General features: G+C 36.9%; 2 protein-coding genes across 2 annotated transcripts in view; one reads left to right on the forward strand and one right to left on the reverse strand.

Moving 5' to 3' along the window:
• LOC125823308 (26S proteasome regulatory subunit RPN13) overlaps positions 1-27,773 on the reverse strand; it is a 406,586-nt gene that overhangs the window by 308,642 nt on the left and 70,171 nt on the right. The gene's annotated exons all lie outside the window — the stretch shown is intronic.
• Positions 5,532-27,773, forward strand: part of LOC125823289 (phosphoinositide phosphatase SAC3-like) — a 39,297-nt gene continuing 17,055 nt past the window's right edge. The window contains exons 1-8 of the mRNA XM_049502680.1: positions 5,532-6,191; positions 6,929-7,133; positions 7,215-7,380; positions 16,444-16,666; positions 17,499-17,575; positions 26,968-27,155; positions 27,235-27,332; positions 27,572-27,705. Coding sequence (XP_049358637.1) covers positions 6,066-6,191; positions 6,929-7,133; positions 7,215-7,380; positions 16,444-16,666; positions 17,499-17,575; positions 26,968-27,155; positions 27,235-27,332; positions 27,572-27,705 — 1,217 coding nt within the window. The 5' untranslated portion in view covers positions 5,532-6,065. The remainder of the gene's footprint in view (positions 6,192-6,928; positions 7,134-7,214; positions 7,381-16,443; positions 16,667-17,498; positions 17,576-26,967; positions 27,156-27,234; positions 27,333-27,571; positions 27,706-27,773) is intronic.

Consider the following 27,773-nt stretch of genomic DNA (forward strand, 5'->3'; position numbering starts at 1 on the left):
CCACTTAGTTGAGAGGTTCTATACCCCGGCAAAGTATAGGACAGTTCTAGCAGTGTGGGCGAGACGTTGTATCATCACATAGCTCATAGTGATGGTTGTCGGTTAGAGAAACTCCCATAGAGTTATATTGTATTTTTATGTATACAAACTGAGTTATTATTGTATTCTTCAATACATTGAGTTGCTATTTACTGTTTTAAAAGATTTTCATATATATTGCATCTTTTACTATTGTTTTATCCTTGAGTATCATGAGTTGAATATCTTGAGTTGAGTACCTTTGAGTTGAGTATCATATATTTGAGTTAAGTATCTTATTCTTGAGTTGAGTGAGTTCAGAAGAGGTAAGTATGTTTCATTTTTATCAAGTTCATGCCTATGTTTATGCTTTAGAATTCCCCTTACATGCTCGTACATTCCACATATTGAGCCATTTTGCCTGCATCATTTCATGATGCAGATACAATTATTTAGGGTCATCAATATGAGCTTCATTGATACCACATGAAGTTCGAGTTAGCTATGGTGAGCCTCCTTGCTTTCGGAGGGTTCCACTTGTACTTTCAGTTATATCAGTTGTTAGGATGTCGTGAGTCTTGTCCCGACTTCCATCTTCGTCAGTTAGAGGCTTCATAGATAGACAGTAGAGTTTCAGAAGTCTGTTAATTTATTTTGTTAAATGTTTTAAAGGCTTAAGTTGCCTATTTTATGGTGAGTTGAATATTCTATTTTTATTCAGAGTTAATCTTTTGAATTAAAGCTTTGTATTGAGTTAGTCTTTCATTTGTAGTCAGCTAGGATAATGGTTCGCTTGGGGATCAACAATGGTTCTCGAGTGCCGATTATGTCCAGGGTGTAGACTCGGGTCGTGACACTTCTATCTTAAGTAATCAATACAGGTACACCATAAAGTCTCTCTAATATATGGCCATGCATAATCTTCAGCAGAAAATGTGGTCTTGACTTGTAAAAGATGGGCTAATTTTGTCAGCCTTCAGACTATCACCCAAATAGAATCAAACTTCCATTGGGAGTAAGGCAAACCTATAGTAAAGTTCATATTTATTGTCTCTCACTTTCATGATAGAATGAGTATCGCTTGAGTCATCCCATTGGGTTTTTGATTCTCTACATTCACCTACTAAGAGTTAGAACACTGTGCTACAAATTTAATAATATCTTTCTTCATTCCATACCACCAATAAATCTCTTAAATGCCATGATACATCTTTGTGGAATCTGGTTGAATAGAATATCGAAAATACTATGCCTCCTTCATAATCTATCATCGAAGACCTGCTACATCTTGAAATACAACTAATGTATATATCTAAGGACACCATTTTTCATTATATTGATTATTTCCCCTGAACTGTTTGAAGCTGGGATTCTCATGTTGTCATGATTTCACCTTTGCAACTAAGGATGAAACAACTATGTCATAAACTGTAACTCCATCATCAGAATCTAACAATCTACCCCCCAAGTTGGCTAACTAAGAAAGCTCTCGGGCTATATCCCGTTTCTCCACTCCTAGATATGATAAGTTGCTTATAGACTTACGACTGAGGGCATCATCTACTGCATCCACCTTTCTTGGATGGTACAAAATGTCCACATCATAATCTTTTAGCCACTCGAGCCATTAGTGTTGTCGTAGATTTAACTTTGTCTTTCTTAAAATATATCATAGATTCGTATGATCTGTGAAGATATCAACATATACACCATACAAGTAATGCCTCAAAATCTTCAAGGCATGAATAACTGCAACCAACTCTAAATCATGGTCCGAATAGTCTATTTCACATGTGTAATGAATCGTCTTTCTTTCATAGAAACAACACCGGTGTGTATCCCACGACGACACACTCAGCCTGACGAAGTCCTTATCTAAAAAGTCCTTTAGTTGCTCTTTCAATTTTGTTGGTGCCATTCTATACATGGAAATTTATATTGGTTGGATATCATGTAATGTGTCAATAACATGATTAATCTCCAATTCTAGGGAAATACCATGGAGCTCATCTAGAAAGATATCTGTAAGTTTATTAACCACTGGAATAGACTGTAAGGTCACCGGTTCTAGGTCAACATCATGAATCCTAACAATGTGATAAGTGTAGCCTTTAGCAATTAGTTTCCTCACCCAAAGATATGAAATAAACCTAACCTTTAGTGTCAATGTATTACCCTTCAACTCTTGAACCACCTTTCCTGGAAAGTGGAATTTAATAATCTTTGCTCGATTGTCGACATTGGTATAGCAGGATGCTACTCAATTCATACCCATAATAATATAAAAAAACAGCATCTCTAGCTCTATTAGGTCAGCAAAGGTCTGACGACGAACAATCTCTACTATACAACCTTAGTAAACCCTTTTGGCAATAATATAGTCACCAACTAGGGTAGATATAACAAACGGTCATTGCAATTACTTTTGTACTATAGAAAACGTCACAACAATAAATTGAGTAACATACGATAATGTGGAGCCTTGATCCATCAAGACAAATAGAGTGACAACAAATGCTAAGTATTCCTGTTAATGCATATGTACGATTCTGGACAATTCCATAACTAGATGCTCCCTATTTGACTACCTTTATTCGAGGAAGACTATGGCCCTCTCTTTGTAGAAGTAGTAAAGCACATGACCATACTGTTGATTCGACCCTTTGTCTTGAACCCTGCTTACCCCTGAATGGACAATATCTCTGTATATGACCCTTTTGGTCATAAGAATAACATGTTACAAAGTCTTGACAACATCTCTCAATATATAATCTACCACAAATATCACAATTGATCTTGGCTGCTCTAGGCGACGATACTCTTACGAGCACGACACTCGTGAGATTTTACCCAAACCTGACGATCTAACTTGGTACTTGGGATTGTTGTGGTCGGTAACTGGGTGGTCTCTTTGAATACCAATGATAGGACCACCCTAAGTGTGTTTGAAACCATGTGACCTATTCTTATTTTGAGACTCTCTTTTGATCCTCTCAGCTGTATATTGCTGATGTCAGAGCCCACCCATGTTCTGTGTAATGGTTTAAATATACGAGATATCTATGTCATTATGAAGTGCAGCTATAGTACAAGCTCAATAATAATCGTAGTCCAAATAACTCGACCTTTATGACTCAGCTCTATAGCATGCTTTGAGCAAAATAAAGGTAACTTTCTTGTACGATGTTTGTAGCTTCATGCATATAGAATGTGGTGCACAACACATTTATAAACAAGACTCTACTGGACATGACTTGTAGACTCCTTAGGATACGACACTACTTCAATACTAAGTTTTCACGCCTCAAACTCGAGGGGTGCAACTGACACCTAATGCCAAAACTTTGGCCATCAAAATCATGTCAGAAGAGAAAGTACAACCTTAACATGTTTCAATTGAATCCCCAAAGGTTCCTCTGAGAACTTGGCAAACAAAAAATAATGCAGTAATGTGAGAATCAACTAAGACGTAAAAATGAGCCATAACCAATTGAAAAGGCATTATAACTCAATAAACAAAATCACAATCTCAAAATAACCGGCAGCTAATAACAACAATACGAGTCTATCAACATCTCATAAGAGCGGCGAGCTCCCAAGGTAATATAACAATGCACACTTCACACTATTTAATCGATAACCTCCGTTCACAACACCTAAGAGTGGTGCACCAATCTCCCATCCCTGCATAACTTTAATACCGTCAATATACACACATCAAAACAACTCACAACAAGACAACAACTAGGTTGTCCAAAGCCAAGAATGAAAAAACATGAGGGATGTGATTGGAGAAAGTCTACTTTAGTAAAAACGATTCTATTTGTTGAGCAAAACAATCTACCTCAAGGGTCCAACACCATCCCAACTCTGCAACTTTATGAAAATGCACCAAAACAAAGCCTAGATAGTAGGAATTGATTTCCAACTTAAAGCCATGAGATTCTAAGCAAAGTAGGTGTAGAACCTTACCTCAAAGTAGCTCAACCATATACTTAACTTAAAAACTAGATTACACACGAAATTCCTTCAACCACAATGAAAAATATAAGAAATAACATAAAATGAAGAATGAGATGAGGAGAACTTTTCTCCGAACACGAGCCAAGGAAGAATCAAGCTAGAAGGGGGTGTTTTCTTACCTCAAAGGTCATGTAGCTCTCTTCAATGGTTGTTGAACGTTTTTCCTTTGAGAAAATGTAAACGTTATCTTTTTAAGTTAAAAACACCTTTAAAAGGCAGCCAAACCCAATCCCTATCCATGACACAGTTTGCCCGAACAGTGTGCGCTAAAATGGTCATATCTCTTTACTCCGATGTCGGATTGATGAATGATTTTATGTGTTGGAAACTAGACTCGTAGTCCTTCGATTTGATATGTAATAGGTTCTCTAACTCTATATATTGGGAGATATACTCCTCCAAATCAGTACATAAATAAGATCATGTCAAAACTTTCTTTTAATAATTATGTCTTTAAGATTTTTGTTTCAAGGCATACCTTGGCCTCTAACTTCTGTTTAAGAATTTCTAGTGACTTTATATAGTTTATTATTTGGTATAACCACCTAATTTCCATTATTCTTCCAACATCTCAATGAAGATTGACGTAAAATACGATAAATCGACTTTTCGAACATAAACTTGTTATTTTAAACGTTACAAACTTATGGAGCGGTATAGATGGTATGATTAGCCGCATAATTTAATAGAGGATATTAAATCAAAATTGAAGGATATTTTTTACCTTCTTCCCTTGTTTTATGCAAAATTTACCATTGATGCTATCTAAAAATACTACTATGCCATTAAAATGGAGATAATTGGAATATGTTCCTTTTCTTTTGATCACAAAGATTTTTGTATATATATCTTAAAAAGTTGCAATATAGTTGAGCGTATTTAAGCTTAGATTATCTATATATCTACTTTTCTATTACTTCATCAAGTGTTGAGAGGGACATTTTAAAGTGAAATAATAAATGATGCTATAGAATCCTTTGAATGTTTATCTCCTTCAACAACAGTAGGCATTTTGGAGAGAAAAAAAAAACTAAGGACTACTCCTTTTGGTTTATATTAAGTGAATTATTAAGATTTTTTTAATAATTATTTAAAATAAATATTTTTTTCAAAGTCCAAAATAATTATTAAAACTCTTTTCTTCTTATATATACCTTTTTAAAAATGAGATTTTTCAAAAAAGTATTTTACATAAATTAGGAGAATAGTTTAAAAATAATAGTGAAAACTAACCTTTACTTTATATTCTTAAAATAGCAATAATTCACATGGACTAGGTGTATATATAAAAAAATGTAGAGTTAATTTTCTAATATTTTTATGGTCCACAATATGGTGATACGTGCTCCTACCCTCAAAAATAATTGTGGTTTCCATCAATTCGGGTATTGCTAGATCTATATTAAATTTAAATATTAATACTCTTTTATGTCAATGATAAACAAAAAAAAATTAAAAAAATTCAGAAAAAATACACAACTTCATCATCATTATTTTTTTATCATATAATCGCCATCAGAGACAGATATAGGTCTCAAGCTCTCCAATTTTCTCTCTCTGTTGATTTTCAGCTTTTCTGGAACATCCCACATTTCCCCTTTTCCCCTTCTTCTTCTCCTCTTCTTTCCTTGTTGTTGCATTTAACTTGCTCTACAACCCCTTTTTTTTCTTTCTTTGTTTCATCAAGATTTGACCCTTTTCGTTTTTGATCCATGATCATACCTTAATTTGAGATTTAAACGCAATTTAGGGTTCCAAGATTGAGTTTTTTTGGTTGCTAAAGCTGAAAGAAGAATTGGGTATTTTGTTTGTGGGTTAATTATTGTGAGAAGACAAAAAAGAAATGCTATATTTGGAGCAACTCAAGTGTGTGGTGAAGTTTGTTGGTATGAGTGTATGTATTGTTCGATAATTGGATTTGGGTTTTCCTTCTTTTTGGGATTTGAATGCTGGAATAGTTGGTTCCCGAGCCAGGGGCTCGGGTGTTGATTGTATCATATTGGGGGCTATCAGTTTAGTTATTAATGGCAGCGTGTGATATGAAGAAACAACAACATCAACAGGAACAAGACCTCTTTTCATCTCCTGCTCAGCCTTCACCAATTCAAGAAGGGTTTATGCAGAAATTCAGGCTGTATCAAACTCTGTCGGTAATAATGCATCCCTTTTATTTTAGGCATAATTAAGAAAGTGAACTATGTAGATGAGGATCAGAGGGATTTTGGGGCAGTTAAAACTATGTTTCTAGTAGTGAAAGATGGTTCAAAAGTTGACAGCTCTCAGTGGTGAAGAGATTGCATTTTCTTCTTCATTTCATTAGTTCGAATCTCAGTAGCCTTATGGTCAAGCTAAAAGAAGGTTGATTGATCACTTGATTTGGCGAATTGGATCAAGATCTTATGATATTTTTAACCTGCCTCTGGGATAATAATATTCAGTTTATGGAGTGCAAAATTGCTTTATATTTGATGATGGTAATTAGTATTGATTCATAGGATATGTTATTAAGCTGGAAATTATGTGGAGTTCATTTGCTAATTTGAAATGCTAGATTTAATAATCATGTTAAATCTCCAATATTTATTTGACAAGATAAATCACGTTATACTGGTGCACAGTTCGATAAAGATGTATTCGGGTGTATCTGGCAGAAAGTAGTTGCCATTGCTTTCTATGATCAAAAGCATTGAGTATTATCGAACAATGGCACCTTGTGTGTGTATAGTATGGTTGGGGTCCATTGCTGCAGTGTCCTCTAGTTCTCTTGTTTCATTTCAACTTTGCTTTTGGAGGAGTACTGGCCTCTATGTTTTGTATTATTTCCCTTTTCTCTCATTAAGTTTTCTCAATTGACATACTTTTCTTTGTTGGTAAAAAACTGTCACAGAAGTTTTACATGATAGGAAGGGACAAGAGTAGAACATACTGGAGAGTGTTGAAAATTGACAGGACGGAGCCTTCTGAGCTTCACATGCGTGAAGATTCAACTACCTATACTGAGCGTGAGTGCTCTGATTTGTTGAGAAGGATACATGAGGGGAACAGGTCTACAGGAGGTCTGAAATTTGTCACTACCTGTTACGGCATTGTCGGTATGTGGATTCTTGAGTGTAACTTTTCTGATGCAAGAGGCTCATTTTTCTGATTTCAGTTTTCCCTATGCTATATGTTAGGGTTCATCAAATTTCTGGGGCCTTATTATATGCTGCTTATCACTAAAAGGAGGCAGATTGGTGCTATTTGTGGTCATACTGTGTATGCTATCACTAAGAGTGAAATGATCCCACTTCCAAATGCTGCAACAAGGTCAAAGATTGTTAATTTCAGGAGTGAAAACAGGTTCGTCTTTTTTATGTTTGGTGGCTCTTTCTTTGATATGAATGTTGTGTATGGTCCATCACTTTAAATTGTGTTAAGTCATCTATATGTTCTGGTTGTTTTTGGCACCCAAGGATGTGGTCTAGTGGTCAATGAAATGAGTTGAGAACCTCGACGGCTCAGGTTCAAAGCCCAACTAAGAAAAATCATTGGCTGATTTCTTCCTGTCTGTCCTAGCCTTGGTTGACAAAGTTTTCCAATAATTATGAATATATAGTGAATTTTTTGCACAAGCCGTACATATTGCGTTAACAATAATGGGGGGAGGTGGTTTTGGTGACTCTAATAAATATACTATTCAAACATCTTCAGATCCTATGAGATCTTTCGATCGCACAAAATAATTTTCATAAAGTCATAATAATATGGGTACCTGTTGTTGGTGGGAGGTGACAGGTTTCCGTGGAATTAGTTGAAGTGCGTGTAGTTGGCCCGGACACAATGGCTATAAATTTTTTTATTTTAGTTGTTTTTGTTTGATTTGTAACTAGTGGAAATTGGCATTTTTACTCCAATGATAGAAGATTGGGCTGCAAAATAATGTTGAAATGAGTTTGAAAGTTCTCACTTCATGCAAGTGAAGCTGGAGGTTAGGCACCATCTACTTTCTCAGTTCCCCTGCATTGGTGGTAATGAGTTTGAAAGTTCTCACTTCTTGTAAGTGAAGCTGTAGGTTAGGCACCATCTACCTCTCTCAGTTTCCCTGCATTGGTGGTATACCTAGGTTAATTGTATTCTTTTTTTTTTTTGAGAAGATAACAATTTGTATATATTTATCAATATAGCACCTAGGTTGTGCTGAAACCATATTTACAAGTGAAAAAGAAGATCAAACTACTTCATCAGCCTAACAAAAAAATAAGGGTGTCTATCATTGAAGCAGTATCTTCTATGTATCTCTGATTAACCCAAAAACAGAATAGTCTAAAGCAGTTCAACTTAGTCCTCTGAACTGAACTGCTAACGTCTTCAAAAACATTTGGAATTTCTCTCTTTCCAGATTGTCAACCAAATGCAAGCTGGGACAATTCTCCATCTATCTCTGTTTGTCAATCCTCTACCTGCTTCTTCCCAGCTTAGCAAGACCCCAAGACCCCAGTAATCTTTCTTGGCATTGCCCAAACAATACCTCTGAGCCTAATGAAGATCTTCCATTGCATGTCTGTGATCCTATAATTTAGGAATAGATGGCTGACTGTCTCAGTTTATCTACCACACATGTAGCACTTTGAGCCAAGGTTGCAACTTCTCTTGCTAAAGTTGTCGTGTGTCAACACCTCTTCCCAGCCTAACAACCAGTTGCTATATAGGATATTTTAACTTTCCATATGTTCTTCCAAGGCCAGTTGTCTATCTGTTGAAGGTCTCTATTGAGAAGCTTATAAGCTGAACTAACTCTGAAGCATCCTCTACTGTCCATTTCCACCAAAGTCTATCAGGACCTTCCTTTGTGCTGTTGAATTCTTCTAGGGTTCTGAACAATTCAACTACTGTATCCACTTCCCAATCATTCAGCTTTCCTCTGAATCGGAAGTTCCATCCCTGTGTCGACCATGCTCCTTCTACTGTTTTCTCTTGCTGTAGATCCAGGCCGTAGATGTTTGGAAAGAGATCTTTCAAACAAGAATTAGCAAGAATCAGGTCAATTGCATACAACCCAGTGCACATTACACATTCTCTTGATATTTCTTGCCTACCGCACAATTATGAGATTCAGGTCGATATGAACCAAAAATAAATGTCATTGGTTCAGCTGTTAATGCAAGATCATGTTTATTATCTTGACAATGAGCTTGGCGTTGTTTGAATTTGAAGGCATAAATTTGTCTTAGCTTAGGTGTTAACATCTCCAGCTGTTCTTGCTTATTTGACAGCTGGAATATGGAGTTTCTGTTGTGTGCCTCTTGAGTAATTATGCCATTTTCAGTGTTGAAAGAGTTCATGCATTAAGGGATTATTTGGTTATTGGGATCAGAAAAATAATGTCACATACAATTTGGCAGTTTGTATTGTGTTTGGTTGGTGCTTTGTTTCTGTTATAATTCTACTGCAATTCTGACATTTTTTTGATTGAGAAACTCATTTTTGGAGCCAACTCTTTGGGCCAACCGCACCTTTTGAAACTCGGGTCCTTCCTCTACCCTCCTTTTTTCATGACTGCGGTGTCTGAGCCAACTTGCGCATGCCACAACTAGTTCTTTACCTGCACATGTATCGGTTAACAGGTAACTCTTCCACCAAGGCTTGGACAAAGAAGAAATCACCTAATATTTTTGTCTCCGCTTGGATTTGAACATGAGACCTTATGGCTCTCAATCTACTTTGTGACCACAAGATCACACTCTCCCCTCTGCTTTTCTCCTCTTAAATATTGGAATTAGTTCGCTTAGCACAAAGCCCAAACTTGTGATTTAAGACACAAGTTCCTTAATAATTGAGCCAACCCTTTTTAATTTTATTTTATATATACCGAATTCAATACGAGATGACTTATATGAGGATTAGCTTTATGAGGATATAGAACTTAAAAGACCAATTAAATTTGTTTCGTCCTTTTACTTTTTATCTACTTTAAAAGGATAGCATTTTAAACTTCTGCGTTATGCACTGGACATCCTTTTTAACTCAATGAATCAAGTGTCTACGAAAAATCATATGCACTAAGGGGCGTTTGGTTTGAAGAGAAGTTATAAATGGATTAGTTGTACAAGGATTAGCAATACAAAGATTATTTGTTGTTGGGTGTTTGGTTCATTGCACTAAATTATGATATGAGATATCATTTAAAATATTTATGTAATTTTTAAACTAAAAGGTAATGAGTTTAAGATTTTTTTTTTGAGAATGGTAAATTTTAATGAGTTTACAATTATACCCTTGAATGTTTGACCTTCACTGGTTTCTAGGAAAAAGATAAAGGTAGTTTTGTCCTTTTGCTATATTATTCATCTATAAGTTATACATAGATTAGTTATTCCATGTTGTTGGTTGTATAAAGTACCAATTGATGTATTAAATTATACATGATTCAAATGACGATCAAACATTGGATAAAGTTATACCAATTTTTTTTTTTTTTTTGAAACGGGTAACTTGTATTCCTCATCATTAAGGGCTATGCTGGCCACCTCCAAAAAGTATTAACAGAGAAGAGAGAAAGTTATACCAAATTATATACCATGATTATTTTCCTTATACATCATATCTTAATGCTATGCTGGCCACCTCCAAAAAGTATTAACAGAGAGAGAAAGTTATACCAAATTATATACCATGATTATTTTCCTTATACATCATATCGAATGACCCCTAAGTGGTTATTAATCTTTGTACTACAATCCCTACATTATAAACACCGTATAACTTTGTCCATGAACCAAAGAGACTTTAAAGGTTTGTTTGGGAACTTAAAGCCTATTCTAATTTCACTATTCTATTAGTGAAAGTTAAGGTTTAGAAAGAAAGTTTATTGCGCTGCTGCTGCACCCTTGCTTCTTGCTTTCGAGCCGGAGCTTGTTGGGTAGTGAACTTCGATGAAGGTTAAATTAGACTTGTATTAAACAAGCAGAGTAGTCAAGCCAAAATTTGGATTGGATCTAATTATATCTTTTAGTCTAATCTATTCAGTTTGAAGTAGATATTGATTTGGATTTACTCCAATTATCTTTAATCTTTGATAAAAGTTGAATTTTAATAGTTATGTGGGGAGGTTGGAGTTAACAACCTACGTATACCTAACAAAATAATTGAAGTGTGTGCAATATCCCGCACACCATCGGCATAAAAAGAAGTTGTGATGTTCCACAAGCATGTGGGCAATAAAGGAAGAGAAAAAGAGAGCGCTTTTGAAGGGACGCAAAATGATTTTGTATATTTTTGAGGAATACCCTTCTTTTCTTTGAGTGTACTAATGAGGTTCAGCTTTGTGTAAATGACAAGGTGTCTTTCCTAGAGAATCATATTTCTTTGTAGTCCTTTCTTTTTGGTATACCACTTATATACAAGAGATTTTCTTTCCGTTGTCAGTAAAAGTTATTTTTCTATATAAAAAAAAAGTTAATTAGGATTTTTCACATACCCAGTGTAATCTCACAAGTTGGGTATAGGAGGATAGAGTGTATGCGGACCTTACCTCTACCTCGTATAGACAAAGATGTTGTTTTGAATAGACACTTAACTTAAAATAAAGCATTTCCAAGCAGGTTGAAAAGAGATTATAGAAAAATGAGTAGTAACAACAACGAAATAATGTGAAATAGGAGCAATACACAACATACAATAGAAAGAATAGTAAAGCCAACAAAATAATGCGATGACGGAAGCACGAAAAAACAGGTGATAATCCAGACCAAAGATCAAGATATTATGAGAATAGTGCTAATACCACTGTCAAGAAAGAAGGTCCATCCCGCAGAAAAGCGAGAGAACACTCAACTGCCAACTACTAACCTTCTACCTTAATCCGCAACCTCCAAACCCTCCTATTAAAGGTCATGTCCTTGGTACGCTCAAGATGCACCATGTCTTGTCTAAGCACCTCTTCCAATACTTCTTTGATTTGTCTCTACCTCTCTTGATGCCCGCCATTGCCAACTTTCCACCTCCTTTCTGAGGCATCTACACTCTTCCTCTTCACATGCCCAAACCATCTCAGTATCGGGTTTCTCATCTTATATACTGTGGAGGCCACTACTACTTTGTTCCGGATATCTTTATTTCTTATCCTTTTATCTACCTCAACATTCTCATCTCCACAACTTCCATTTTCTGAACATATGATTTCTTGATCGGCCAACACTCCGTCCAAACAACATAGTCAATCTAACCGCCACTCTATATAATATATAACTTACCCTTTGAGTTTTGGTGGTACCTTATTACACAAGACTCTGGAGATGAGCCTCATTTCACCCATTTCACCCCTCCCACACCAATATGATGTGTGACATAGTTGTCGATCTCCCTATTACTTAGAATTGAAGACCCTAGATACTTGAAACATCCTCTCTTGGGATGACCTACGCATCAAGCTTCACTTCCACACCTTTATGTGTAGCGTCACTGAACTTACACTCTTAAGTATCTAGTCTTGGTCTTGCTCTACCTAAACCCTTTGGACTTAAGAGATTGCCTCCAATCTCCAGCCTATCGTTAACTTTGCGGTAAGTCTCATCAATTAGTACTATATCATTTGCAAATAACATACACCATGAAACCTCACCTTGGATATGTCGCGTCAGTTCATCCACAACCAATGCAAAAAGAAATGTGCTAAGAGATATCCCTGGTGGATTCATGATCGGAAGTGCTTTGAGTCTCCTCCCACTGTGAGAAATATAGGAAAATAATATTATTGAATTGTTGTCTCCACATTATTACAGAGAGACCTTATTTATAGACACTACAATAGACACTTTTCCAGCTAGGACACTACAATACAATCCTTTTCTAAGTAGGATACTATGTACTATTCCTATTCCTAGTACAAGTAGGATTGTATATACCTATTGCTATTCTAACACTCCCCCTTAAGCTAGTGCATATAAATCATATGTATCTAGCTTGTTACAAATATAATTAATACGAGGACATGAGGAGCTTGGTGAGATATTTGCAAGTTGATCACTGGACTTCACAAAATTGACAGTCAATCTCAATGTGCTTAGTTTTCTCATGAAATACTGGATTTGATGCATAATGAAATACTGAATTTGATGTATAATGTCGATAAAACACATAGTGATAAAATTACAGTGTTGAACTTCCCTAACCAAGCTTGCAATGACTGTTTTCGACCATAGAGTGACTTACACAATCGACATACAAGGCTACTGAACTCCCTTTGAGCAACAAAATTAGGTGGTTGCTCCATATAGATTTCTTCACAATGCAACGGCCGCCGGAAAGTGCTTAAAATTTAGTATAAAGTATATGGATCATGTTGGAACCAATAGACGAGTCGATATTAAACAAGAAAGTCACCGAAAAACTAGCCAGAACATGCTCATATGCCAGAGTATTGGATTTGATGGCTAAAAGTGGTCACAATCTAACAAATAATATTATATGAGTAGGGTCAAAATGGTGGCACGACCCAACTAGAAAATAGAAATTATATAGGAAAGGTCGGATTGACTGCACGATCCTATTGAAAAAGAGAAATAATATGGGTAGGGTAGGAATGATGGCACAACCCTACTGAAAAAGAGAAACTATATGGGTAGATCAGAATGATGGCACAACCCTACGCAAATCAGTTTTGAGGAGTCGCCAGAAAGATGAATGAAACTATGCAAATCAAATCTGAGGAGTCATCAAAAAGACACATGGTGCTATGCATCTCAGATATGAGAAAGTAGTTCGAAAAATTCACGATACTTTAAATATGAAAAGTAGTTCGGAGAGATGCATGGTGCTACACAAATAAGATATGCAAAAAAAAAAAAAAGTAGTCACTGGAAGGATGGCACAGTGCTACACAAATTAAATATGAAAAAGTAGTCATCGAAAAGATGGCAAGGTGCGAAGCAAATTAGATATGAGAAAGTAGTCACCCGAATGATGGCACAGTACTACACAAATTAGATATGAGAAAATAGCCACATGAAAGATGTACTATGACCCAACTTTTGCTAACATAATCATTCGCCAGATGGGCAACATATATGGTAATAGCCACCCGCTGGTAGTAGAAGCTCTTTGATTTTCTACCAAGATCATAGAGACGCTGATACCATGTGAGAAATATAGGAAAAGAATATTATTGAATTGTTGTCTCTACATTATTACAGAGAGACCCTATTTAATGACACTACAATAGACACCTAGGACACTACAATACAATCATTTTCTAAGTAGGATACTATATACTATTCCTATTCTTATTCTAAGTAGGATTGTATAAACCTATTACTATCCTAACAGCTCTATTGTACATGTCCTCAATCACCAGAGTATAGGCCACAAGTACACCTTTAGCCTCCAAGTACTTCGAAGAGCCTCCTTGGGACTTTGTCATAAGCCTTCTCTAGGTTGATGGACACTATATGTAATTCCCTATTCCTCTCCCTATATTGCCTCACCAATTTCCTCACAAGGTGGATGACTTATGTTGTAGCTCACCCCGACATGAATCTTAATTGGTTCTTGGAAATAGACCCCCTCTTACCCTCAGCTCCACTACCATCTCCCATACTATCATAATATGGCTCAGTAACTTGATACCCTTAGTTGTTGCAATTTTTTATTTTGCCCTTGTTCTTGAACAACGTAATCATCATACTCCTCCATTCTTTAGGAATTAGGCATCTTTGTTTTGTCTTAAAAATGACAATGAACAAATCAATCAGCCAGTCCAAGCCTGCCTTGTGTATGTCAGAACTCCACTAGAATCTCGTTGGACCCAGTTGCTCTTTCCTTGCTCTTCCTACGAATAAAACCCTTAAGCTCGTTAACCTTTATAGACTTGCAATACCCAAAATCTCGCCATCTCTCGAAGTGCTCCATCTCTCCCAACATAATGTCCTTGTCCCTCTCTTATTTAAGAGTTTATGGATTTTCCTCAATACTGTATGCAAATTATTGTTTTAGATAGGCTTGCAATTTGTTAATATGGTACATCGTGCTATATTATTTTAGCATATGATGGAGATGATATATGCATGCACATCCACTGCCTTTCAATTATATAGGCATGTGGTGTAACAAAACTGTAAATAAATGGATCGTTTGTCCAACTCAACTCCAAAAGCTAGCTTAATACATGAGGATCGCCCAATCCATATAAAGAGGCACCCATCCCTTTGACCCTTGATGTGGGACTCTTCACATCTCTCCATACGTCCAAAACTAGACATATGAAGCATGGCTAAATTAACATGGTGCCCAACATTAGAAAATTTTAATTGAGATGAGTTTGGCTCTGAAACCATGTAAAAGAGATGGATCTTATGTCTAACTCAATCTAAAGAGCTAGCTCAACATCAAGAAACAAGAATTGGGATGAGTCCTACTCGATACCATGCTATGTAAAGAAATGAATCTTGGGCTTAACTCAATTCCAAAAGCTAGCTCTAGAGGTGAGGATTGCCCAAGACCATATAAAGAGATTGAATTATCTTCATCCCACCGATGTGGGACTCAACAGCCCCCTTATGCGGCTAGGCCCCCAACATCGGTAAACCATGAATTGGGATGAGCTTGGCTATGATTATCATATGAAAAAGGGACTTTGGGCCTTACTCTATCCCAAAAACTAGTTCAAGAGTTCAAGAGGGGAGGATTGCCCAAGATCATATAAGGAAACCATCTCTCTTTTTTATCTGATGTGGAACTCTTCAACACCTCACCTCACACCAAGAGTAGGAGAGTTGGACATCTGTAGCATGTAGCATGAACAATTTACTATAGGGACCCACCATCAAGAAACCATGAATTGGGATGAGTCCGACTCTGATACCATGTTTTGGACCTTGGGCCTAACTAACCCCCAAAATTAGGTCAAACTTTGAGGATTGCCCAAGCCATACAAAGAGACCGCCTATCCCTTTGACCCACGATGTTGGACTCTTCACAGGAACATCAAAACTGTGTAAAATAAGACTCATTTTTGGGAAGACTCAATCTGGATTTAAGCTCCTTTTGGATTGAGATTCCCGCTTGCGCGCGCACACATACACACCCAGAAAAAGGAAAAATAAAACAGACGCAAAAGTGTTCACTAATGTTTACTTTCACTTAATTTAATTTGGGAGGTTCCTAGTCATCTTGTTTTCTTTATGCCTTCCTTTTGTTTACTGTATGCATTTGACTGCTAAATTTTGGCTCTATGGAGGAAAAGCATTGATGATGATGGTTTGAACAATAAAAACAAAAAGAGTACCATGTTGGTTCTGCTCTTTCTCTCTTTATGATGAGGGGCAGGGTTGACGGGTTTCCACAAGACTATAAACCTTTGTACATTTCTGTTCATTTCAACTTATATTAGTTTTATGATTGTTTAGTCTTGATGTGGTCATGGTATAGGTACAGGAAACTCCTTTGCATGGTGGACCTTACGAAGGACTTCTTCTTCAGTTACTCATACCATGTTATGAGGAGTCTACAGAAGAATATGTGCGATAATGATACTGGACCAGACCTGTATGACTCCATGTTTGTCTGGAATGAATATATGACACGGGGAACAAGAAATCTCCTTCACAATACTATTTGGACAGTGGCATTGGTTTATGGATTCTTCAAGCAGGTGATTTATCTGGTATTTAAAATTAATTTACATTGATTCTTACTCTTGTGGAATGTATAACAGGGAATCAAGAAATGGCCTACTGATCTAGCCTGTGGAGTGCAAGGAGAACCATATGATTCAACAAGCGTTCTTTTTCTCTTTTCTGTTGGCTTGGGGTTGATATTAAGGATACGATCAAACTTGTTTGGCCACTGTTTTCTCTTCCAGCTGTTGAATTATCATGTTGATAGTGCTCCTGTTATTTAGGCAAGCTGGGGCGTCTTTTTCGTGCTAACATATTTGAAAATACTATTTCTTGATTTTGGTTTATGGGGCTTAATATTGCAACAAAAATAGAAGGGAAATTTAGGGTTCACTGTGGTGGTTTTGGAATTGGAATAGCGTTGAGTAGTAGCATAAAATAATAACAGGCAGCCATAAACAGAAGGCTGTTCTCTCCTGGTGAATAGTGAGGGAAATGGTGCATGGATATGAGAAACAATTTTCTTTTAAAAACAAGTCCAGGAATTTCATCCCGAACTCCATAGGGCTGATATGCAAAGAACTTAAGTACCTGACCTCAAGACCCGTTGTATGAACCTGCCTACCTGCCACACAATTTGCTATTTAAGAATGTTTATGGGTGAAATGTGAGGCTTTTTTGTTTAAAGCATAATACATTATTTTGTTTTTACTTTTTTTGTTAAGTTATTCTTACTATTACTTTGATACCTGATACATTGTTTTTTTGTTTGTTTCCAAAGAGAAGCCCTGCCAAACTACATTGTCTGACTTACTTTATTTGCAAACTTGAGATGTCCCATTAATGTAGTTATTCTGATGAATCCAGGAAACCCTGTCACTCTCTGGGCGGGACTTCAAGTTGACTTTGATAGCAAGACGTTCACGTCATTATGCTGGTACCAGGTAAACAGTTGAATATATTAAAGATGAGTGTAACTTGTTATTTTTGTTGTTATTATTATTATTTTCTTTAAAAAAGTCAAATTTCATTTCATTGATTTACCAAGGCAATGTCAAAAGTACACATTGGTGAGCAGGTTTTTTTTTTTTTATTTTCAACTTTGATCATTGATATGGGCAAATGTACAACTTTGAGTTTGGCATCCCAAACTTTGACATGATTAAGGGATAGTAACAGTGTAGGACTGTTCTACTAAGTATCACCAAAAAGGGGGGGGGGGGGGTCCATATTAGCTCAAAAGCTAACTGAACACGACATACAATTTAGGGGGGCTCGTAAATAATATTGGCAGGGCTCATTGGCTTAGTTCTAAAGGTTGAGGAATCCCATCTATCCATACCTGGTGAGCAGGTATGCTACTGCTCTTCTAACAAGTCTACCCAACTGTCTATACAAAGTGATAATTCTTTCTTTGACCCAAAAGTATAAATGAATTTGTTAATCTTTTGTCATCTTAAATTTTCTTTCATGTGCAACATCCTCCCAGTCCTTTCATTCTAATGGTGTCCACACAGAAGGTTAGCTTTTCATGTTGTTTTCCTCTCAGCACTGAACCTTTTCTCCACCACTAACACCTCTAATACTTTCAAGAAACACATAATTGATACCGAATAGGGTTAGTACTTGGTCCATTATTGTGAACCACTGAATAATGCAACATTAAGTGATTTATATCTTCTCCATCATATTTGTTCATTTTAACGCGAACTCACAGCTGTTCGTTTCCTTCTAAGATTGTCAGCGTGTATTCACGCTGAACACTGCCCATTTGGACAATACTTGGTTGAAGTTGAAAGAAAGTATTTTAAAGCTTCAGCTGTGTTTGGATATAAAATTCACTTGGATGAAAGGACAAGGAAGGCTATGAATAGACTTGAGGAAATTGATCATGGTAGGCTACATGAGCAGGAAGATAGCATTGCAACTGCTGAAAGGGATTCACTTTTCAGCGTGAGCTAGAAGAGACTCCAAAGGCAGAGGAGGCGTCATGGAGATAGATATAAAGGGAGATATGGATAAAGCAAGGAGATAAGAATACAATTTTTTTTCTCACTGGAAACTAATGCACATAAGAGATTTAATTGTATTGATACAATAAAAATCGCGGAGAAGCTGGATGAAGATGAGGGAACTATTAGAATTACATAGTTGGTTATTGTAAGGAGTTATTTGCAGAAGTGGAGCATTTGAGGCCCATGTGGCATGATGAAAAGGTGGCCAAATTAATTGATGAGGACAGGGACTGACTCCAAAGGCCCATCACTAGTGAAGAGGTTGAAGAAGTTAAATCGTGCAATGGTGTCAAGGCTGTGGACTAGATGTATTTAATTTACCTTTCTTGCAGAGATGTTGGAGTATAGCAAAGGAAGATGTATAGACAGCAATGGATTTTATTTTTCTTTTTGATCAAGTTAAAGTATTATTTTGAGTCTAGCAAGGATATTGGGGTGTAAAGTAGAACATCTTCCCACTACTTACTTGGGCATGCCATTGGGACACAATCATAAGGAGCTAGAAATTTGGGACGGCATAATTGAAAAGACAGAGAAGAAATTGGCCAATTGGAAAGCTCAGTATATCTCTTTGGGAGGGAGAGTCACTTTAATAAACTCTGTGTTGGACTCTCTTCCAACTTATGTTATGTCTTTACTCCCTATGCCTGCCAAAGTGGAAGAAAGACTTGACAAACTGAGAAGAGATTTCTTGTGGAAAGGGAATAAAGAAGGGAAGGGTTTGCATTTAGTCAAATGGCAGACTGCACAGTTACATAAACAATCTGGTGGACTTGGAATCAGAAACTTGGGGTTGCAGAATAGATGTCTCTTGTCAAAATGGCTATGGAGGTTCAACACTGAGGAAGAAGCACTATGGAGGGAGGTGATAGTCAATAAGTACGGGTTGAATGGGAATTGGGTCTCCAACTCTGTGAATAGCACTTACGGGGTGTCAGCTTGGAGAACAATAAGAAATTTGTGGCCTGATCTAAGTAGAAACATAGTCTACAAGGTGGGAAATGGGACGAAAATCCTATTCTGGAAAGAGAATTGGAATGGAAATGAGGCACTGATGGGCTTATTTCCTGACCTATTTTCCTTGTGTACCAATCCGGAAGAAACAGTGGCTGAGGTATGGTCTATTCATGGATGGAATATTGTGTTTAGAAGGCATTTAAATGACTGGGAGATCGGGAGAGTGGCTGAGCTATTACATGTTCTCAATGATTTTAATGGGTTATCAGCAGAAAAAGATTCTATCATATGGAAACATTCTAGAGATGGAAGCCTTTCTGTTAACAAGCTATATATTAAAGAGGTAAATGAGTATCCAGGTGGTAAACCTGGCCCTTGGAAGCAGATTTGGAGGAACAAGGTGCCAACCAAGGTAAAGTGTTTCTCCTGGTTGGTTGCCAGAAGAGCATGCTCCACTCATGAGAAATTAAAAAGTAGGGGTTTCTATATTGCTTCTTGGTGCTCTCTCTGTAATGAGACTGAGGAAACCAATAACCATTTGTTCCTCCATTGCAAAGTGACAACACAATTGTGGAACCTTTTTTTGGGACTAACACATACTGAATGGATTATGCCTGAGCATACAGCAGATCTACTTAGTTGCTGGATCAGCAGAGGGGGGAGAAAATCTAAGAAAAAGTGGTGGAGTATAATACCATCATGCATTTGGTGGTGTATTTGGAAAGAAAGAAATAGCAGATGCTATGATAACAAAGCTAATTCAATAGAGAAAGTCAAATGGAACTGCTTGACTACTTTTTATTTTTGGTGTAAAGAGGAAGGGATAGAAGATATTGCACAAATTTTGGATTTTATAGGCACTTTGTAATCTATTAGCCTTTTTGTTTTTTTCTCTTGGTGGAAACCATTTTTTGGAGGTCTCCAGCATATCCTTAATGCTGATGAATACAACATTACCTTTATCAAAAAAAAAAAAAGTATTATTTTGAGAAAGGTAATATTTTATATATTAACAGGTATAATATACCAACTGGATAGTCTCCCAAACAGATATTTACAAATAGGAAGCTTTCTATCTATGTTCCTCTTACATGTTGTCAAAAACCTCAAAAATATCTTTTGTTTTTTCTAAACATTCTTTTTCACACCAAAAATAAAGGCCCAAGCAGTCCATTTTCAACTTCTGAATATTGCTCTTCTTGTTCAAACCACCTTTGATTTCTCTCTTTCCATATTGTCCACCAGATGCATGCAGGGGGAATCCTCCATCTCTCCTTCTGTTTGAACAAAATTCCTTCTCTGTCCCAGCTGTCTAATACCTCCTTTGCCCTCGCTGGCATTACTCACTTGATTCCCCTCAAGTAAAAGTACTTCATTCATAAACATGACCAAAACGGCCGTATACAAAGGCTATACCAAAATTTCAAAACTCTACAATATATGATTCTCTGCAAATGATTTTTTTTTAATAATGAAGGTTATTTTGTAACAAAATTTAATGCAACTTTTACTGCATTTAATACTAAAAAGAAGGGGGCTGAAGAGATGAAAGACTTAAGACCTATCAGTTTGTTGCGTAGTGTTCATAAAATTATAACTAAATTGTTGGCAGAAATGTTGAAAAAAATTATCGGGAAGTTGGTGGATGGTAATCGAAATGCATTCATTAAGGGTAGACAAATTAGTGATGGTGCATCTGTGGCTGATGAGTTTGAATTATTTAAACAACAAAAGGCATGAAAGGTGTTCCAGGGGTAATGTGCAAACTGGATACTGAAAAAGCCAATGACCATCTTAATTGGGACTTCCTGATCAACACTCTTAGACAAATGGGTTTTAGTCCTACATGGCTCAAGTGGATTGAGTTATGTATTAAAACCACCAGGTTCTCCATTTTGGTTAATGGAGAACCTGTAGGTTTTTTTCCTGCTGAAAGAGGTCTTAGACAAGGAGACCCTTTGTCCCCTTTCCTGTTTATCATTGCCATGGAAGGGTTGGACAGTTTGATGAGGAGAGCTTCTCTAAACAATTGGATTAGGGGTTTCAGAATCAAAAACAAAAACAGAGGTGATGGATATGACTCATTTATTGTATGGGGATGACACAATAATTTTTTGTGAAGCAGAGCAGGAACAACTCTGTCACATCAGAATTATTCTGGTAATTTTTTAGGCATTCTCTGGACGTAAGGTGAACTGGAGAAAAAGTAGCATTTTTCCTATTAAAGAGGTCCAACAGATTCAAGCTTTGGCCAATATATTGAAGTGCAAGATAGAGAGGTTGCCTACAGTTTATCTAGGTCTGCCATTGGGTGCTAAGCATAAAGCAGTTAGCATCTGGGATGGTGTACTAGAAAAATCAGAGAGGAGACTGGCACTTTGGAAATCCCAATATCTATCCTTGGGGGAAAGAGTCACTTTGATTAATTTTGTTTTAGACTCTTTGCCAACATATGTGATGTCACTTTTTCCCATTCCCGGCAAGGTAGTCAAAGCTATAGACTCATTGAGGAGAAACTTCCTTTGGCAAGGTAACAAGATTGAGAAGAGCTACAACTTAGTTAAATGGATGGCGGTTCAACAGAGCAAAAGATGTAGGGGTTTGGGAGTAAGAAACCTAAAGATACATAACAACAGCTTACTTACCAAATGGTTGTGGAGATACAATTTGGAAGATCAAGCTCTATGGAAGGAACTCATTCAACACAAGTATGGGTCAGGAAGATCAATGGTGTTCAGAGGAAGTGACAGAAACATATGGTGTGGGAGTATGGAGGACTATAAGAAACCTATGGCTGGCTTTCAGAGACAATGTAAGGATAAAGGTTGGTCGAGGAAATAAGGCTTTGTTTTGGAAGGAAAACTGGACTGGTCATGGGTCCTTGGAAAATTTATTCCCTGGGTTGTTTTCCATTTGCCTGAATCCTGACAGCAAAATACAAGAGGTTTGGTCCCCACAAGGATGGAATTTGCTCTTTAGGAGATTTCTTAATGATTGGGAAATAGAGTGGGTATCGGATATGCTAGCTTTGATTGGAGATTTTCCTGGCACAAATCTGGAAACAGATAAATTGCTATGGAGGCATCATACTGATGGTCAATTCTATGTGAACAGAATGTATAAAAGGGATCTAGCCACAATAGCGGGGAAGAAATCAGGGCCATGGAGTGCTATATGGAAGAGTGTAGCCCCTACTAAGGTGAAGTGTTTCACTTGGTTGGTAACTAGGAGAGCTTGCTTGACACATGATAAACTTCAAAAGAGGGGAAAAATTATTGCCTCAAGATGTTATCTTTGTAAAGAGGCTCTAGAAACCAACAATCATCTGTTTCTCCACTGCAAAGTAACAACACAAGTATGGGCTCTATTCACCAATATAAAGAGCCTAAATTGGATTATGCCAGAACATACAGCAGACCTACTAAGTTGTTGGGTCAGAAGGGGAGGTAGTAAGAGCCAGCGGAGGTGGTGGAGACAAGTACCTGCTTGTGTCTGGTGGATCATTTGGAAGGAGAGAAATCAGAGAATTTTTGTAGGGAAAGAATGCGCTATAGAGAAGATTTAGTGGAAGGTAATTACCACTTTAGGTTTTTGGTGTAAAGAAATGAACATAGAAGAAGAAATTCAACTAGTGGATTTCATAGGAGCTTTGTAAGTAGTCCTGTTTTTTTTTGTTGGTTTTTCTATGTAACTAACACTTTTGGAGGTTGCCAGCATAGCCCTTAATGCTGAGGAATACAATATTACCAGTTTCAAAAAAAAAAAAAAAAAAAAAAAAAGGCATGAAAGGTGTTACCTGCAAATTAGAACTTGAAAATGCTTATAATCTCATGAATTGGGACCGTTTGCTCAATATGTTAAAGATGATTTGGTGAGAGGTGGATTTAAGCCTGTAACTCAACAGAAAGTTTTCTGGTTTGGTTAATGGAATGCTTTCATTTTTCAGTAACTAATCCCCATTGGACAAGTCTGTCTCTTTGTGTAAAAGTTACCTATTTCAAAAAAAAGTCTGTCTCTTTGTGTATAGTGTTTCAGGTATAGCCATCCGTAATATAAACATCCATTTGGGAGAGCCGTTATTATTGCATATCAATCTTCTCCTATTCACCTTCTGAAACTCACCTTCCAGATTCTTGTACATCCCTTTAATAAAGAATCTTTCCATTTGTTGCACATCATTCACTGTAAAGCCTTCTTCCCCAAAGTTTTTTTTTAGCCGAAAAGGTCTTCTGCACCATCTCTGAGGCCTGTTTGCTCTTGTATCCCATATTTGATCCCCCCCCCCCCCCCCCTTAACATAGTATGTATGCACCCATACAACCCATAACTTCTCTTTCTTTTTGCATATCTTGCACAGTAGCTTGCATACAACAGTCTTATTCCTCAGTAATACACCGATGATATTAAGACAACTTGCTGTTTGTTTGAGGACCACATAACTTTTCCCATGCCAATAGTGCCTTTTTCGATGTCTCAGTTGCTCCAGTTCATAGAAATATTCAGTAGATCCAGAGAGGATTGAGACAGTGAATCCCTCCTCTTATCTCTTTCTTCTGGTAATGGAAATTCTTAGTTCCATGTTGAAAAAACCCGAGAAGCTAGGAGGGTTGGGGGCTGTAAAATGTAGTGTCAAGGGAAGAGGTGAAAGGAATATCTCACACATCTTATTTGCAGATGATACATTTCTGTTCTGTGAAAACTAAGAGGGAACAATTACTTTATCTTAGGGGATTCGTTGACCTTTGAGGCAGTTTCAGTTTTGAAAATAAATCTGACGAAGAGTTGCATTTTCAATATTATGCATATAATATGATTGATGAACTAGGAGATAGTATGGGTTGCAAAGTTGAAAAGTTCCCAACCATTTATTTAGTCTTCCACTTGGTGGAAAAGGAATGTCAAGAGAATGTGGTAGGGATAGGATAGAAACATGCACAAAAAAGATGCCCATGTGGAATAAACAATATTTATCCTTTATAGGGAGATTCATTTTGGTTAATAGTGTATCACATGATATACCAACTTATTTAATATCATTATTACCTATACCTTTTTTTTTTGACATTGGTAACTGTTTCTATTTCTGTAACACAGTACATGGGTTGTACTGAAACCATACTTACAAAAGATCTCAAAATCTACTGTCCTATCCTTATAATGAGTCTAAGACATAATTGATAGAGACAATATCATTAGAGTCTATCTGGTTACACCAAAAACATTAAGTCAAAATACAATTCATCTTGACTTCTTGTATAGTATTCTCCATATTCTCAAAAACTCTAGGGTTCCTCTCCTTCCATATTGTCTACCATATAGATGCAGGTACAATTCTCCAGTTGTTTCTGTTCTTAGCGTGTACTCCTTTTTCTTCCCAACTGTGTAATGCTTCTGCTATTTTCCCTGGCATGGACCAAGATATGTTTTTGAGACATAGGAATAATCTCCATAGTTGACTTGTGACCTTGCAATGTATAAATAGATGGACCACTGTTTCTGCAGTTTCTCCACAGAAAAAACATCTGGAACATAGAGGGATCCTCTTTTTCATCAAGTTATCTTGTGTCAGCACTACTTCTATAGCCAATAACCAGACAAAGCAAGCTAAGCAAGCTACTTTCTGTGGGATTTTGGCTTTCCAAGGCCATCGGAGTATCTGCTGGTTTGGTTGGTTCATCTTCCTATAGGCTGCATTTAGTTTAGAAGTCCCGTTACTGTTTCCTGCCACTGTAGAATGTCATGTCCAGCTTTCAAATCACTGAATTGGTCGATGGTGTTGAAGAATTCTGTTACTCTTGGTATTTCCCAATCATTGAGGTGTCTCGAACACAAAATTATACCCTTGAGGTGTCAACAATTCTGCTATTGTGCTCTGTTGATGTAAAACTAAGTTATAAATATCTAGGAATAGTGTCTCCATGTTGCCTGCTTCATGCTAATCATCCTTCCAGATGACAGTTTTAACTCCATCTGCCACTTTAACTATGGTATTAACTTTGAATTCATTCCACAAAATTCTGATAGATTTCCATAAGCTAACACCATAGGGAGTAGTGACCTCCTTTATCATCCAATTATCATTCTCCTCATATTTAGCTTTAAGGACTCTGACCCATAGACTTCGATTTTCATTTGAATATTCCCATAGCCATCTCATTCTTAAAGCTTTACTCTGATTCTTCAGATTCTTGATCCCCAATCCCTCAAATCTTTTCTCATTGATCACTGCCTTCCATTTGACTAGGTGATAACCCTACCTGTCTTTGTTCCCTTGCCATAGAAATTTCCTCCGGATGCTATCCAACCTATTGATGATTCCTGGTGGGATAGGAAATAATGACATCATATACGTTGGAAGTGCATCAAGCACATAGTTTATCAAAGTCAATCTTCCACCCATGGAGAGATATTGGGACTTCCACCTTGCTAACTTCTTCTCACATTTCTCAATCACCCCATTCCAGATTTCCATAGACATAGACTTGGCCCCCAAAGGCAATCCAAGGTAGATAGTTGATAGAGCACCCACTTCACACCCTAACATTGTCTTTAAGATTTCCATGTTTGGCACTTCATTAAACGGGGTATAAGAAGCTTTTCCTCCCGTTAACATGTAAACTTGGCATTCCTTCAAATATTACCTATACCTTAAGCAGTTGAAAAGAAAATAAACTCCATTAGGAGTCATTTTCTCTGGAAGGAAATGCAGAGAGAAACAAAAGATGCAAATTGACAGAAAGAAATGAGAAGATGGAAGCTGGAGGGCATGTGGTTATAACAAGATTCTACTGTGCAAATGACTAGAGAGATTTAACGAGGAAGAAAGTGAACCTCGGAACAAGCTGATTGCCGTTAAATATGATAAAAGATATTTCTGCGATTTTATTCCGATGATTTCATATAGAGGAGCCAGGTTGTGAAATTGTATTTGTAGTTATGGCCTATCTTACAAAATTCCCTGATTTATATAATGGTGGAGGTTGGAAATTGGTGCAAAACTAGATTTTGGACAGTTGTTGGGGTAGGAGTCTCATGGTCTTGGAAGATGCTTTGGAAGACCAAAGTACCAATTGAAGTTGCTGGTTTTGGATGGATTGCTGCCCAACCTGCAGCATAACTTTAAAACTTATTGTAGAAAGATGCCCAGTCTTGCTATATTTGTTAATTTACCTTTTAATTGGGTGATTGTGTAGTACTTTCTTAGCATGGTTTATTATGCAACTTTGTAGGTTTCAGGTTTTTGTTCTACTACACGGGAATTTCTATCAGTCTTCATTAATTATATTTCTCATCTGGACATCATGTCTTTCTTCTTGGTGCTTACTCTTCAATTATGGTGCTAACCGTCCTTTTTGCCTTTCTAGATATCTGAAGCGAGGCGTAAATGAAAATGGTAAAGTTGCGAACGATGTTGAGACTGAGCAAATTCTATTTGAGGATGTCCCTGAAGATTTCCCAGTGCAAATTAGTTCTGTTGTTCAAAATCGTGGGTCAATCCCGCTCTTTTGGTTTCAGGAAACTTCACGACTAAATCTGAAGCCTGATATTATATGTATGTTCAAGCTAACTCATACTACCTTTGTAAGAGTTTAAAAATTGCTGTTCGGTTAACTTTAGTGTTTGTCATTTAGTGTCAAAGAGGGATCAGACATATGAAGCAACGAGACTTCATTTCGAGAATCTTGCTGAGAGATATGGGAACCCCATAATTATATTGGATCTGATTAAGGTGAGGGATGCTTTTTTTGGTCTGTTGTTTCTCTGTCAAAGGATCAGAACTATGCTGTTTTAATATCTTAAGACTTAAAGAGGCAAGTAAAACAGTGTTTCTTCTTAGGAGCAGAGAGCCTTCTTTCTTGAACACCCTGATTCCCTCATCCCTAGCTCACTAGGCATCCTAATATGCTAAAAGAAGAGAGAAAAAAGGGAAAAAAGCATCTCACAATTGTGAAATTCTTCAATTGACAGACCCAAGAAAAAAAGCCTCGGGAGTCTATCCTTCGCACTGAATTTGCTAATGCAATTGAATTCATCAATAAGGATCTATCTGAAGAAAATCGACTTAGATTTCTCCACTGGGATTTGAATAAGCATTCACGAAGGTATTTGGCTTGTTTATTTCTGTTTCTCTAACTTCTTATTGAAAGATCTGATTTGCTATAACTTTTGC

This window comes from Solanum verrucosum, unplaced genomic scaffold, assembly GCF_900185275.1.
Source record: "Solanum verrucosum unplaced genomic scaffold, falcon-dt-bn FXZP01000214.1, whole genome shotgun sequence".
NCBI classification, from domain to species: Eukaryota; Viridiplantae; Streptophyta; class Magnoliopsida; order Solanales; family Solanaceae; genus Solanum; species Solanum verrucosum.